Raw genomic sequence first — 12,267 nt, 5'->3', positions numbered from 1 at the left:
TAAATAAATAAAATCTTAAAAAAAAAAAAAATACAGAGCAGCTATCTGAACTAAAGTGAGTTTAGCCAAGTTGCAGGATACATGGTCAATATATGAAAGTGAACTGTATTTCTAAATACTAGAAAGGAGCTAGAAATGGAGATTTAAAAAATGTGATCAAAACTCACGAAATCCTTTGGAATAAATCTAACAGGCTTATGTGCAAGATTTGTGCCATGAAAAAGAAACTGATACATCGTAAGTATCCGCATCCACATCAGACAAAGGTACTGGGTGTTCTTCAGTCCTAGAAGACTAAGTGACCATCAGAATTCTGTAGTGCCTTACGGAATCCTTGGAAATGGTAACTCTCAACTACCACGGTGTCCCGGCTTGAAAATACAGCCTCTAATCTATTATTTACACCAAACAAGCTAAAAGAAACTAGTCAAATTACAACAGGAATTCTCAAATTCAGTAGGAAAAAACCCGTTTCACTACTGTCTAAATAACCATGAGCGAGAAAACCAGTAAACATTTTTGGAAAGTTGTCACAGTGTCATGCGTTTTCAGACCCGAGTTTTAGAGTGTGAATACTCCTCACTGCTTTCTCGCCTCTGTTTACGTATTCCTAATTGGACACAAAATGCAGAGAAATTTCTAAACAGACAATCCACGGGAGCAGAGCCTCCTTAATGTCGTTCCCCATTCCTCTAGCTCCACTTCTTCAGTGCTCAATGACATGAGCTCCCGGGGGAACCAGGCTCAAAGCCAGGGCGACCCACACCTCCCGGTTTGCCGTCACGTGTGCTGAAGAAGCAGGTGACAGGAATCTCTCTCGTGGTCAGGGACCACCTGGACTCAAGAGACTGTCCCGGCACAGGCTTTGTGTTTCCCAGCCCTGACATGACCACAAATACGGTTCAGCTTTGTAACCTCTGTGAAACGTGAGGGGCGATGCAGCTGTCCCCAGCAAGCAGCTCAGTTTCGCACAGACAGCACACTGATGCCACCTGCTAAGTGAAGGCGTCGACGACTTGACCACACCTTGGGTATTTTCCTGCCCTGGGTGCCAAGGGCATCTCAAACTGCCCCTGGGCGTTGGAGCTGGTGACTATTACCAGCATGCGGAGGGCGCGCTGTGCGACTTCTGCCCTTGGCGGCAGGTGGCAGGTGCACCCAGGACGCCTCTTGGTTCTCCTCCCCTTTGGACGAGGGACGGAGCGGAAACCGTCCTGGGTTATGCTGAAGACTGACGCTGCCTAATTCTGGCGTCACTGGCATGGCCCATCCTTGCTTATGTTTCCACTGCAAAGAGCAAACGTTCAGCTGGTTTAACTCACAAGTCACGCCCCAGTACAGAGAATCGCATACCGAGGTGCTGTCAAAGTCCTTCTAACGAAAAACACTGACGTTTAAGCAATTACGAAATGCACCCTTTTTAATTCACTCATGGTCACTGCTGGCCCCGTGAAGGGACGTTTGAGCGGGCTAAATGATTAACGAAGATACTCATGGGGTAGCGGCCCAGAGCGCCCGACTCAAGCGGCTGGAGAGGGAGCGCACAGAGTACGCTAGCCACTCTCCTCTTCTGCTTTTTAAAAAAGTAACATCGGCTTGATTTTAGGAGCACAGCTAGAGGAAAACAGATGTTTCAACCACCAACTGGAAATGAGGAAAATTCAGATTTAGGATTAGTTCAATTTTTTTCAGATATACCAGTATCCTTTTGAGATCCTCGAACATGACGCCATTAGTAAGAGCCCTGGGAAGAACCGCCCGGCCACACCCTCACAGCCTCCCACGTGGCCCTACGATGGAACAGCCAGTCGGGCAGCCACAGTGCTAGAATCCCAGGCAGGGATCCACTGCTTTTACTCAAGCTGTCTCAGATCAGGGCTGCCGGACAGTCGCGCGAGAGATTTACGTGAGCCGAAGAACCAGAAAGCTGAAAATCCGAATGCATGTTTTGCAGGGAGAGGCTTGATTTCTGAGAATCCCATGAATGAGACAGCCTCTTGACCAGCACAGCAGCAGGACAGCCCAGACCAGCACCCTGAGACACAGACAGGCGGGGATGGTCCCCGTGCCAAGTCTCATGCTGGGAACGCATCCCAGGGGCCGCGGAAGCCGCGGCACCCCGTCCGTGAGCCGCGTGCTCAACGGAGTCATCTAGGTTACAGAGTGAACCACCATGGTGCCACACGGGAAAGGTTCAAATTTGTCCATGAGACGTACTCTTTAAACCTATGCTTCACTCTGACTAACGCTTCTAAGTCAGCAACAATATTCCGCACAAATTAAGATGTTAAAAATGTCAAGAAAAGTCAATTACAAGCTTTCACACTCCAGCTCTTTTGCTGCGGTACATATAGTGAAGAGGATATTATAGAGAGTCTCCAACCTGAGCCCAGCTTCCCTCCTCATCCTCCTGGTGTTACGAGGTTAGGAATGCAAAAGAACAGAACTATTAGTATTGGTGAGCTTAGCGATGCAGGCACATCGACGCTGTAGGGAAGGTGCGGAGTGACGTGAGAGAAAAAGTTAAAAAAAAGATCAAAGCATCATGCAAAACTCATGCAAAACCAACAATTCCAATTTCTCATGCAAAGAGCCAATTTCCCACTGCAAGCACCTCCATATAAGGAGAAAACTAGGGCCAGAACATGAAGACCGAGCGCCAAACTGAGGTCTCTCCTTAAAGGAGACGGGAATCACATCTAAAGAGGGCGAGTCTACTAATTTTACGTTCCTGAAAAAAAATCTAAAATAGAATCCCATTTCACACATTTAACTAATACCTAGTGGAAATACTTATCGGAACAATTTAATGTGAAATGACAGTTTTGTTTCCCAAGGAAAAGCCAAGAACCGCGCCGTTCTTAGGTGGGGAGCCCTGAGGGGAGGGCAAGCTCGGGGCTGTGACTGACCGTTTGTGGCGCGGCTGCGAGCGTTTCCATCTCCTCATGCGTTAGCCAGACATTTCCCGTGGTCTAGGGTGACCCCAGTGACCAACCACATCCAGGGCAAGGGAAGCAGTGACAAAGAGGAAAGGTGGCAGACAGGTAAGCCTCAGGCAGGTGAGAGGAGCAGGCAGAGGCCAAGGCCATTCTTCTCACCTTCTCCTCTTAGATGCCCGCATGGAACACGACAGAGCGTGACAACAAGCTCGCCCCATCCGTGAAGACTAACCACACTGTCCCAACACTGAGTTGTCAACAACCCAAGAACAGCCTACCGTTCCCTGAGCTTCGTCTGCCATGCCTCCTGCCTGAGGCGTGTCAACTGTGACAACGGTACATTCTGCACTTCTGAAAACTGTGCATTCTCAACTAAGTCTCACTCGATACATCCACCATCTTGTCCAAAGCACAACTGAGAGCCCGGTCTCCAGGTCTAGCTTTGGACTGTGGGACAATGGCCCCCAGCATGTGCTCCGCAGTGACTGGGCCACGTGGACGGGACCACCTCATCTGGGGAACCCGGGAGGCAGGGCCCAGGGCTGAGTGTGTTAAACGGCATGTCCCAGGACTTCCCGGAGCCAAAATACCGGCCCCACTGAAGCACCATAGCAGACCCGAGGCTTGTCAAAGTGCTGTGCCAGCCGCCAGGCCCCTCCGGAGCAGGCTGTACCCCGTCTCACGGTGCGGTCCCTCCCCAAGGGGGCTCGTCGTCCCTGTGCACTGCCTCCGTCCGCGGCCTTTACTGGGCAATTCATAGACTCCAGGAAAACCTCCCTACACCTTCGTTTCTAGAAAGGGCACTCTAACTGGAAACAAGTGGCCATGGGGTCCCGGTCAGACGCTGTGACAGAGCGTCCCTGGCATGAAGCTCTCGGGGCCTCAGGGAGGGGCACAGGCCAACAGTTCATTCTGACTCAACCCCTAAGAGACAAGAGAAAACTTGCCAGCCGCAGCCCCTTCGGGTGCAAGGCGAGCACCAGCCCCAAATCGGGCGCTAAGCTGCTGCGCGGAGAAGTCCGTCCACGAGGCTCTTCTGTCTCCCGGCGGGTTTCCCCGCAGAGCAGACCAAGAGCCGAGCGGATGTGGAGAACCCGCACTTTACAGATGGGGATGGCTGCTCTGTGCCCCAGCAGCTGTCTGGGTTTTCGTTAGAGGAGTGTTGCCCACGCCATGAGGAACCTCTGGTAGGACACTCGCAGGCTTCCCACGGGGAGCAGAAGCGCGAGCAGACAATGCTCGGCACCTGCACAGTCACTGGCTGCTGCGAGCCCGGGGCCCCCGCGCCTACAGCTCCCTGGGCGGGCCAGTAAAACGGGGGTCGCAGGGCACATGGGGAATCGAAGCTCTGTCCCCTTCACTTTTGGTCAATTTATATTGAATTAGAGATAGTTACTCTCCTATGCTTTTAAAAATTGCTATTTCTGTATGGGAAAGCACAACAGCCAAGTGCTGTGAGAACGTTCCGTGAAGGACCCGTGAGCCCCCCACCCGTCACCCATTAGAAATTGCCGTGTTTGGGGAATGATAAGCCTTTAAGTCGGACCGTGGGGTCTGTCTGTGGGAGCTGGAGAGGCCACAGAAACAGCGGGGCTGCCCCGTCTACAGACACGTACCGTTCTCGAGGTGGGAGGGGCTGACGGACTGGTCAGGGACATGATCTCCTGGATGGCCAGCCGCAGCTTGAGCCGGTGCAGCGGGTTGCTGATGCCGATCTCCCGCTGGATCTCTGTGTCCGACAGCGCAGACATGATGGCGCCGCTCTTCACGTTGGCTCGGCAGGCGGCCACGTACCAGGCGGGCATCCCGACCCACAGCTGGAGGCGAGACGCATTCGGGCCGCAAGGTCAGGCAGGGTGCACGGTCATGCGGGGAAAGGGCTCCACCCCGGATTAAAGGGAAGCCGTACCTCCAGCCAAACCACCACGGTCGGTCCATCCCACTGTGCGAAAGGCAAACCCTGTCTCCGGGCTTCCTCGAGCAATTCATGCCTGCGAATGACAAGAGATCCGGCATGAAAGACTCGGCGTGCACACACGGGCTGCGCCAACGCGTCTGCAAGTATCCCCGGGCCACCTCCCGCGGAACGGAGGACTTTCCACCAGGGGTCCTCGGGTCCAAGGGAGGACAGTCAAGGGAATACCTGAATAAGGAGGAAAACTGGGTAGGAGAGGAAGCTACAGGCGGGTTGGAGCCCAGGATCCCGTGGGAGGGCCCAAGGGCTCGGCAGGGACAGCATCACAGAGTCTCGCGGGAACAGTCAGATGTGGCCCGTAAGTTGCTTCTTCTTCTTATTTTTTTTTTTTTTAAGATTTTATTTATTTGACAGAGAGAGATCACAAGCAAATGGAGAGGCAGGCAGAGAGAGAGAGAGAGGAGGAAGCAGGCTCCCCGCTGAGCAGAGAGGCCGACACAGGACTTGATCCCAGGACCCCGAGATCATGACCTGAGCGAAGGCAGCGGCTTAATCCACTGAGCCACCCAGGCACACCCCGGTAAGTTGCTTCTTCCGGTCCACCCTGCTGTTTAGGCTCACCGGGTGCTTGTAGGTTAAGGTGCCGGGTAACCCTGGGGTTTCGCCCGCAGGCTTCGCAACCCAGAAAGCTGAAATCCCAAGCACGTGCACGGGCACACACAGGGCAGACCGTGAGACTCCGGGAGCGTCAGGAGCCACGCCCCCCCACCCCCACCCCGTGTCCCTGCAGCGCCAGTTCTACGGCCCCCAACCGTGCCTTGCCCTTCCTAGCGTCTTTACAAAGGGCTGTCTACTGATAACCTAGTTATGTAAGAGCCAACACAGCAATCTTTAAGAATCTTATCTTACTTTTTTTGTGTTGTGTACTTCCAAGGCTTTCTGAAAGACACAGATTCTTCCTAAAAATGAAAAGCCTTGCAGAGAAGGTGGGGCTGGCCTGGGGCAGTTTACCCCATGTGCCTGCTCAGCTGGAGGCACTTTCAATCCCTAAGTCACTTTCAGTGTTATTTTTCTTTAATAATTTCTGCAGTCCATATCAGTGAATCATTTATTTCTAAAGATACAGACGGACTCTTTGATATATTTAGTAGTATTAAACTTTCCCTGAGACTGTGAAATCCATGTAAAATTAAAGCTCAAAACGTTTCACATAAAATCTCAAGTACGCGTTTGGCCCTTAGTCAACCGCGGGTCTCCTTGGAGTAGCAGGTACTGTAATTCCGCAGGAATGATCACCCCAGAGAACGCAACAGATCTTTTTTTTCTTTCTTTAAAGTAAGCTCTGCGCCCAGTGTGGGGCTCGCTCGAACTCACCACCCGATCAAGAGTCACGCCCACTGAGCCAGCCAGAGGCCCTAGAAGGCAACAAATCTTAATAGCATGGGGGGCGGCGGGGGGGAAGCACGGCAACGTTTTCTAATTAGAATGAGCAAAGCCGTTCATGAAAGAAGAAACGCAGCCCCCCCCCCCCCCCGGGCTGGGGTCACCCTGCCACACAGAGTCTCCCTAAAGAGGTCGGGGGAGGGCCTCGCGGGGTGGGCCAGTCAGCAATGTGCTCAGTTAAATGCTGATTTCCATGTCCTAAGGACAAATCCTCACAGACAGGGGCTGTGTTTTACGTGATCTCTTACAGAAGCCAAGCGAGCCCTCCAAGCAACACGTGCAGGTCCCTTCTGGCCGGTGGGAGCCCTTTCAGATGTCTGCCCACTCACGAAACCCACGGGACAGCGACCGCACCGGGGCACTTGGCCACACTTTGTCTTTTAATAAGAAACGGATACTCGGAGCACCCAGATAGGTCAGTCCATGGAGCATGCAACTCCGGATCTCAGGGTGGTGACTTCAAGCGCCACACTGGACATGGAGTCTCTTTTGGGAAAAAAAAAAAAAAAATCAGAAATAGATATTCATTGTCGACAAAGACTGTAGGGTTAAAAACGGTCCGTGAATCCCACGAGCTGGAGGCTGGCGCACATGACTCTGACTTTGCCAGCACCTTCGTCCTGGCAGCAGCCATTTGTGCAGGCAAAGCCCTTTCTAGTACGGACGTGCTTCGAGCTCAGCCCCATGGTCTTGCTGAGACTGCGATGAGGCAGGGCAGGCAAGACCGTGCAGCAAAGGGACGCAGAGGCCAGCAGGAAGGCGGGGCTCCTGCTGGGTGGCTGGGCCAGGCCTCCCCAACACCGCACGGCCCAGAAGACTCAACTCCAAGCAGACTCAGGCGGGACACTTGTGCCCCGTCCTTCTTACAGGGGTGAGTGCTCCCCCACCACGTGAAGCAGGCCTCTCACCCGCGCGAGGACACGGAGCCCCCAGACGCCGTGCTGCCGGGAAGGGCACGCCAGGACGCCTGGGCCAGCTCCACTACCGCCTGCCACACACCTCGGTGAGCAGGCACACCCCTTCCCTGCCAGCCCTAGGAGCTGTGCTTCTCTCACGGGCCACCAAGAAAGGCCTACCGCCCACTGTGCACACTGCCCACCTCTGCCCTTTGTGGCCGCTGTAAATTCAGTGGCCGTGTGGACCCTACGGACTTGCGCGTCGCTCTACTAAGCAGCGGAACCCGCTGGTGTTCTCCTCTACTGCGGCTAGAGAGAAGCACGATCGGTAAGAGTCCACCGGAGGGAAACCAGGGACTCTTATACAGGTCAGTTTTCCAGAACATGAAACTCTTCTGCCTTGAGTTCCGGAGCCTCAAACACAACACTGGAGGCGGTGGGACTCCGGAGTGATCAGGGCTTCTCTGCAGCGGACTCTGCAGAGAGTCCGTAAGCGGACACCGGCTTACGAGCCTGTCTCCTGGAGCAGGGAGAAAGCTCGTCTGGCTTCTGCTGTCAGTTCCTTCCTAAACTTTCTGACACCACCTTCCCTGCTGCTGCTGTGTCCTCCTCCGTGTACAGCCTGGGAGCCCAGCCGGGGGGGAAAGGGGGCCTGCCCCCGCCGCGGAGGAAGACGGGAGGCGCGCTGTGCCCACCACCGATCCGTCAGGCCGCGTGGTGCGGGGGCACTTAGTTGGGACCGCATTTCCCTGAGGGACCAAACTCTAGACCCACACTGATTTTCCAAACGCCTGCTCTCAGTAAACTGAGACCGAACGCAGCCCAACCTTATGAGAGTTGCAAGAGAAAGACATGCAGAAATCTGCTCACTTCTACGGGGAGCAGGCGCAAGTATGAGAGAAGTCACATAACCTGGGGTAGAGGACACATGTTTTTAGACATAAACACAACAGTAAAGTCACCTTTCCTACCAAGACGTGTGTGAACCTTTGCTCAGCAGACACCGCATGACAGCAGGCGTCGTGCTTCACCTTCCAGAGCCCGGCGCCCTGGCCGCTCTGGCACCTCGGATGCAGGCCCATGGGGCCCTGCCCTCCCGCCACGGCTCCCCCAGCCCGCAGAGCACCACTCTCGAAAATCCACGGATAACTTCTCCCTAAAAACTACTCCCAGCCTACAGCTGCCCAGGAGCTTTACCAACGACCTAAACAGTTAACACATATTTTATGCGCCATGTATTGTAGGTGGCATTCTCTGATAAACCAAGCTTAAGGAAAGGTTAAGAATCAATGAAGAAAATATATCTACAGGGGTGCCGGGCTGGCTCAGTCATTAGGCCTCTGCCTTTGACTCAGGTCATGATCCTAGAATCCTGGGACTGAGCCCCCACAGGGCTCCCTGCTTGGCGTGAAGCCTGCTTCTGCCTCTCCCGCTTCCCTGCTTCTTCCCTCTCACCCTGTCTCTGTTAAATAAATAGTATCTTCAAAAAAAAAAAAAAAAAATAGAAAAGAAAAAAATACACGTACAGTGCTACACTGTATTTTAAAAAAAAGTCTGCATATAAGTGGACCTGCACAATTCAAAACCATGTTGTTCGAGTGTCTACTGTACATTCTAGAACTTGCCATGAGTGATAACAGAATACGGACAATGACCCACTTTTCAATACTCAGTTGCAGCTATGACAGCACAGAACCAAGTCCATCAACCACAACATCTCGACTCCAGAGAAGCCTGCACACACGCGCACACACTTGCACACACAGCGCGTGCCACGTATTTGGCCACGTGCTTGAGCACACCTCCTGACAGCGACAAAATAAATGCGGGAAACAGAGGAACTGGCCAGCTCAGGCTCCTTCCGATCTATGTGAAATACACATTCCTGGGAGCCATGGGGTGGGACAGCCAGAGGGCACGGCCACAAATCTTGCTGTTTTCATTACGGAAAGTGTAAGGACGTGAAATAAAACACATCAGCAAAATCTAAGGGATAGAATTTTCCTAGCATGGTTCCAGGAGCAAAAGGCCTTGTTTCAATATTAAATTTCACAGCGCCAAGTGGCAACTACCCAAGTTATTTTAAAACATTTTTATACAGTTCAAACATAGCAACATTCAGATCAGACCACTGGTAAGCGGTTTCTACAGATTTCCATTCCCAGAGAACCAAGACTGAGTATTCCTATAGTATGATGAGCAGTAACAAAATACAGCATTTCACCTGAAATACAGTCCACAGTGTGTCAGTCAAGGTCATTATTATGATTTCTGAAAAGAAAACTAAAATGAAGTGCATTTCACCACTGAGAAGCCGCCTGACAGCTCCAGGACTGAAGGGGAGCCAGCTGCAGTGGAGGGGGTCCCATGGGCTCTGGTGGGACCGTGCAGCCGCAGGCTCCGGACCAGCGCTGGCTCTCAGGGTGGCCGAGGGCGGCCAGACGCCTCTCCTGCTGTCAAGCTCACCACAGAGCCTGCCGAGTCCTGCCTCTCACCGTCAGCTCTGTCTTCCTCCTGGGCTCCTGCCCTCTCCGCCCGGCTACACTACACTCTCCCTCTGCCTGTGAAGAGTGCCGGCTTCGGTTTTCAGGCGTGACGTGCTCCCGCCCTGTGGTTCATCCACTTAGCTCTGGTCTGGGACACGGTGAGCCCGACACAACCTGCTCTGGATGGGAAAGTCCCAGAGCAGCGAGCTCACGCCGTGCCTCCGCGCCCCCTTCTGCGGCCACAGCTCCCTGGCAGGACACTGTCCCCGCTCTTATCACCTGGTCCCAGAATCGAGACAATTTAGAACTGACATGTGACAATAAACTACAAAACCGAGAGTCTATTCAGGATAAAAATTCAGACTCTCCTGGGAAGGAAGAAGGACAGCGCGGCGAGGACCTTCCGACAGATGACAAGTGCGGATAGTGAGTTCTGAGGGCTGGAGCCACTCGCACGGTCACGTGTGTCTTGGTTGAGACCGCCCCATGGAGAGTCACGGAGACGCAGACGGTGCGCCCTGGGAGCACGGGAGGTGAGCGCTCCCCTCGCTTGCATGGAGGGGGATGACACGGAGGCACAAGACAGACGCCCCACGGCTCTCCCAGAGCCCCCGACCGACATGAGCCAGAGCCACGGTTCACAGTCCAGGGCTGCGAGGCCGAGCCCCAGGTGCACAGCACGAGACGCCCCAGCCAGAGAGTTCCAGAGGTGGTCTGGGAGTCCACGCGGGTCCTTCCCCAACTCCGTCCGAGCTCTACCACCTCCAGGAAGGACTGTCTGAGAGAGGCCTTCGGGGCACCTTCTTGGACAGAACACGCACAGCTGGCCGGTACATCTAACAAACAACCAGTGGTTAAAAAGCAGGCACAAGTGCAAGCGGCTCAGTGAGGTGGCGGACTGGGGGCGCCCGGGTGGCTCAGTCGTCAAATGTCTGCCTTCGGCTCAGGTCATGATCCCAGGGTCTTAAGGATCGAGCCCCGCATCGGGCTCCCTGCTGGGCGGGGTGGGGGTGGGGGTGGGGCCTGACTTTCCCTCTCCCACTCCCCCTGCTTGTGTTCCCTCTCTTGCTGTGTCTGTCAAATAAATAAATGAGATCTTTAAAGAAAGAGAGACGACAGACTGCAAACTACTTACTTTTTTTGAAGTTTACGGTTTTTTTCGGCCTGTCCTCCCAGTTTGCCGAGTCCCAGGGCGTCCTGAGAGGAGTTTTCCGTCTCCGAAGCAGCAGCTGTGGGGAAGCAGAGGGACTGAAACACTGAGAGGAACCAGCGTGGCCATGTGCGGGCCCTTCCGGGCGGGGGGAGCGCGGTGGCAGGCAGGGTGTGCGCGGCTCCGAGGGCGCCTCCGACGGGCCGGACGCCAGAGCCGTCGAGGCCCAAACCCACAAGCACACGCCATGAGCCACCGGCTCCCGCGACAGGCACCACAAGGAGCGCCCCGGCCACCCACCTGGTCCCGTGTGCTCCTTGCCGGCGTGGCCGGGACGGCCCTTCTCCTTCTTGCCGAAGAGCCGGCCGATGGAGGACTTGATGCCCTTCTTCCTGGGGGCCTTGTGCAGCGAGTCCTGGCTGCTGCTGCTGCTGCTGGGGTTGCTCACAGGCCCGTCCTGGGAGCCCGTGGAGCTGGGGACAGGAAAGGGTCTGTGACAAGCGCTCAGCACAGCACACCACTGCACGCACAACCTACACACCCCGCGTTTTCAACACTCCTTCAAGCGTTATGGCAGCACCTGCAGCGCCGCGTTCACAAGTGTGAGGAGCATGAGCTCCCGGGAACGCTCCCCGGGAGGCTGGCACGCGAGTCCCTGGGAGGCGATGGCCCCAAGCCACAGGGGCTCAAGAAGGTGCTTCCTACAGACGCCAGCCCCGCCACCCCTCGGGAGCCCCCAGCACCTCCCCGAGCAGGCCCTTCCTGGTGGCAAGCGAAGTGGGGGAGCGGGCCGGGGCAGGGGGCGGCGCACAGAGGTGTGCGCAGCGCTCCCCGACACCACCTGGCATAGAACGGAAACGCACCCAGGCTCATCGGGGACGGGGAGCACGAGCAGCGGAGCAGCAGGGGCGAGGACAGTGCGGGGCTCTCGGCGGCCCAGAAGGGCCCAGAGCCCCGCCGACAAAAGGGCCTGTCGGGAGCGTGCCGTGTGCTGGCACAGGCCCCATCCGAAACAGAAGGTTCTCCAGGGCCGGTGGGCGGCCTCTGAAGGAACGAAGTCCTCCAAGTTTTTTTTTTTTTTAAATTTTTTTTATTTTAAAGATTTTTATTTATTTATTTGACAGAGAGAGATCACAAGTAGGCAGAGAGGCAGCAGAGAGAGAGAGGAGGAAGCAGGCTCCCTGCTGAGCAGAGAGCCCGATGCGGGACTCGATCCCAGGACCCTGAGATCATGACCTGAGCCGAAGGCAGCGACTTAACCCACTGAGCCACCCAGGTGCCCCAAGTCCTCCAAGTTTAGCCTCTTTCTTTCTGAACAGACTTGGGCACAAACAGCCACGTGTCCCCGGCCCGATTTCCACACGGCTCTCCAAGCCCCCACAGGGGTCCCAAGGACATCATTTACACAAACTCCACTTGATTCACTGATATTTCTTTA

The 12,267-nt window shown here is 54.8% G+C and overlaps 1 protein-coding gene across 4 annotated transcripts in view; it reads right to left on the bottom strand.

Annotated features, from left to right (window-relative positions):
* PPFIA1 (PTPRF interacting protein alpha 1) overlaps positions 1-12,267 on the bottom strand; it is a 67,913-nt gene that overhangs the window by 11,319 nt on the left and 44,327 nt on the right. For 3 of the 4 annotated variants that reach the window (XM_059150570.1, XM_059150569.1, XM_059150559.1), the window contains 6 exons: positions 11,130-11,302; positions 10,815-10,908; positions 4,849-4,930; positions 4,556-4,756; positions 2,910-2,972; positions 2,384-2,410 (listed from right to left, as the gene is read on the bottom strand). In XM_059150570.1, the coding sequence (XP_059006553.1) occupies positions 2,384-2,410; positions 2,910-2,972; positions 4,556-4,756; positions 4,849-4,930; positions 10,815-10,908; positions 11,130-11,302 (640 nt within the window). The remainder of the gene's footprint in view (positions 1-2,383; positions 2,411-2,909; positions 2,973-4,555; positions 4,757-4,848; positions 4,931-10,814; positions 10,909-11,129; positions 11,303-12,267) is intronic. The other variant, XM_059150568.1, reaches the window with a different exon arrangement.

Source organism: Mustela lutreola, chromosome 1 (assembly GCF_030435805.1).
Source record: "Mustela lutreola isolate mMusLut2 chromosome 1, mMusLut2.pri, whole genome shotgun sequence".
NCBI classification, from domain to species: domain Eukaryota; kingdom Metazoa; phylum Chordata; class Mammalia; order Carnivora; family Mustelidae; genus Mustela; species Mustela lutreola.
Note: the sequence above shows the minus strand (reverse complement) of the source record. Positions and strands in the feature narration are given on the sequence as shown.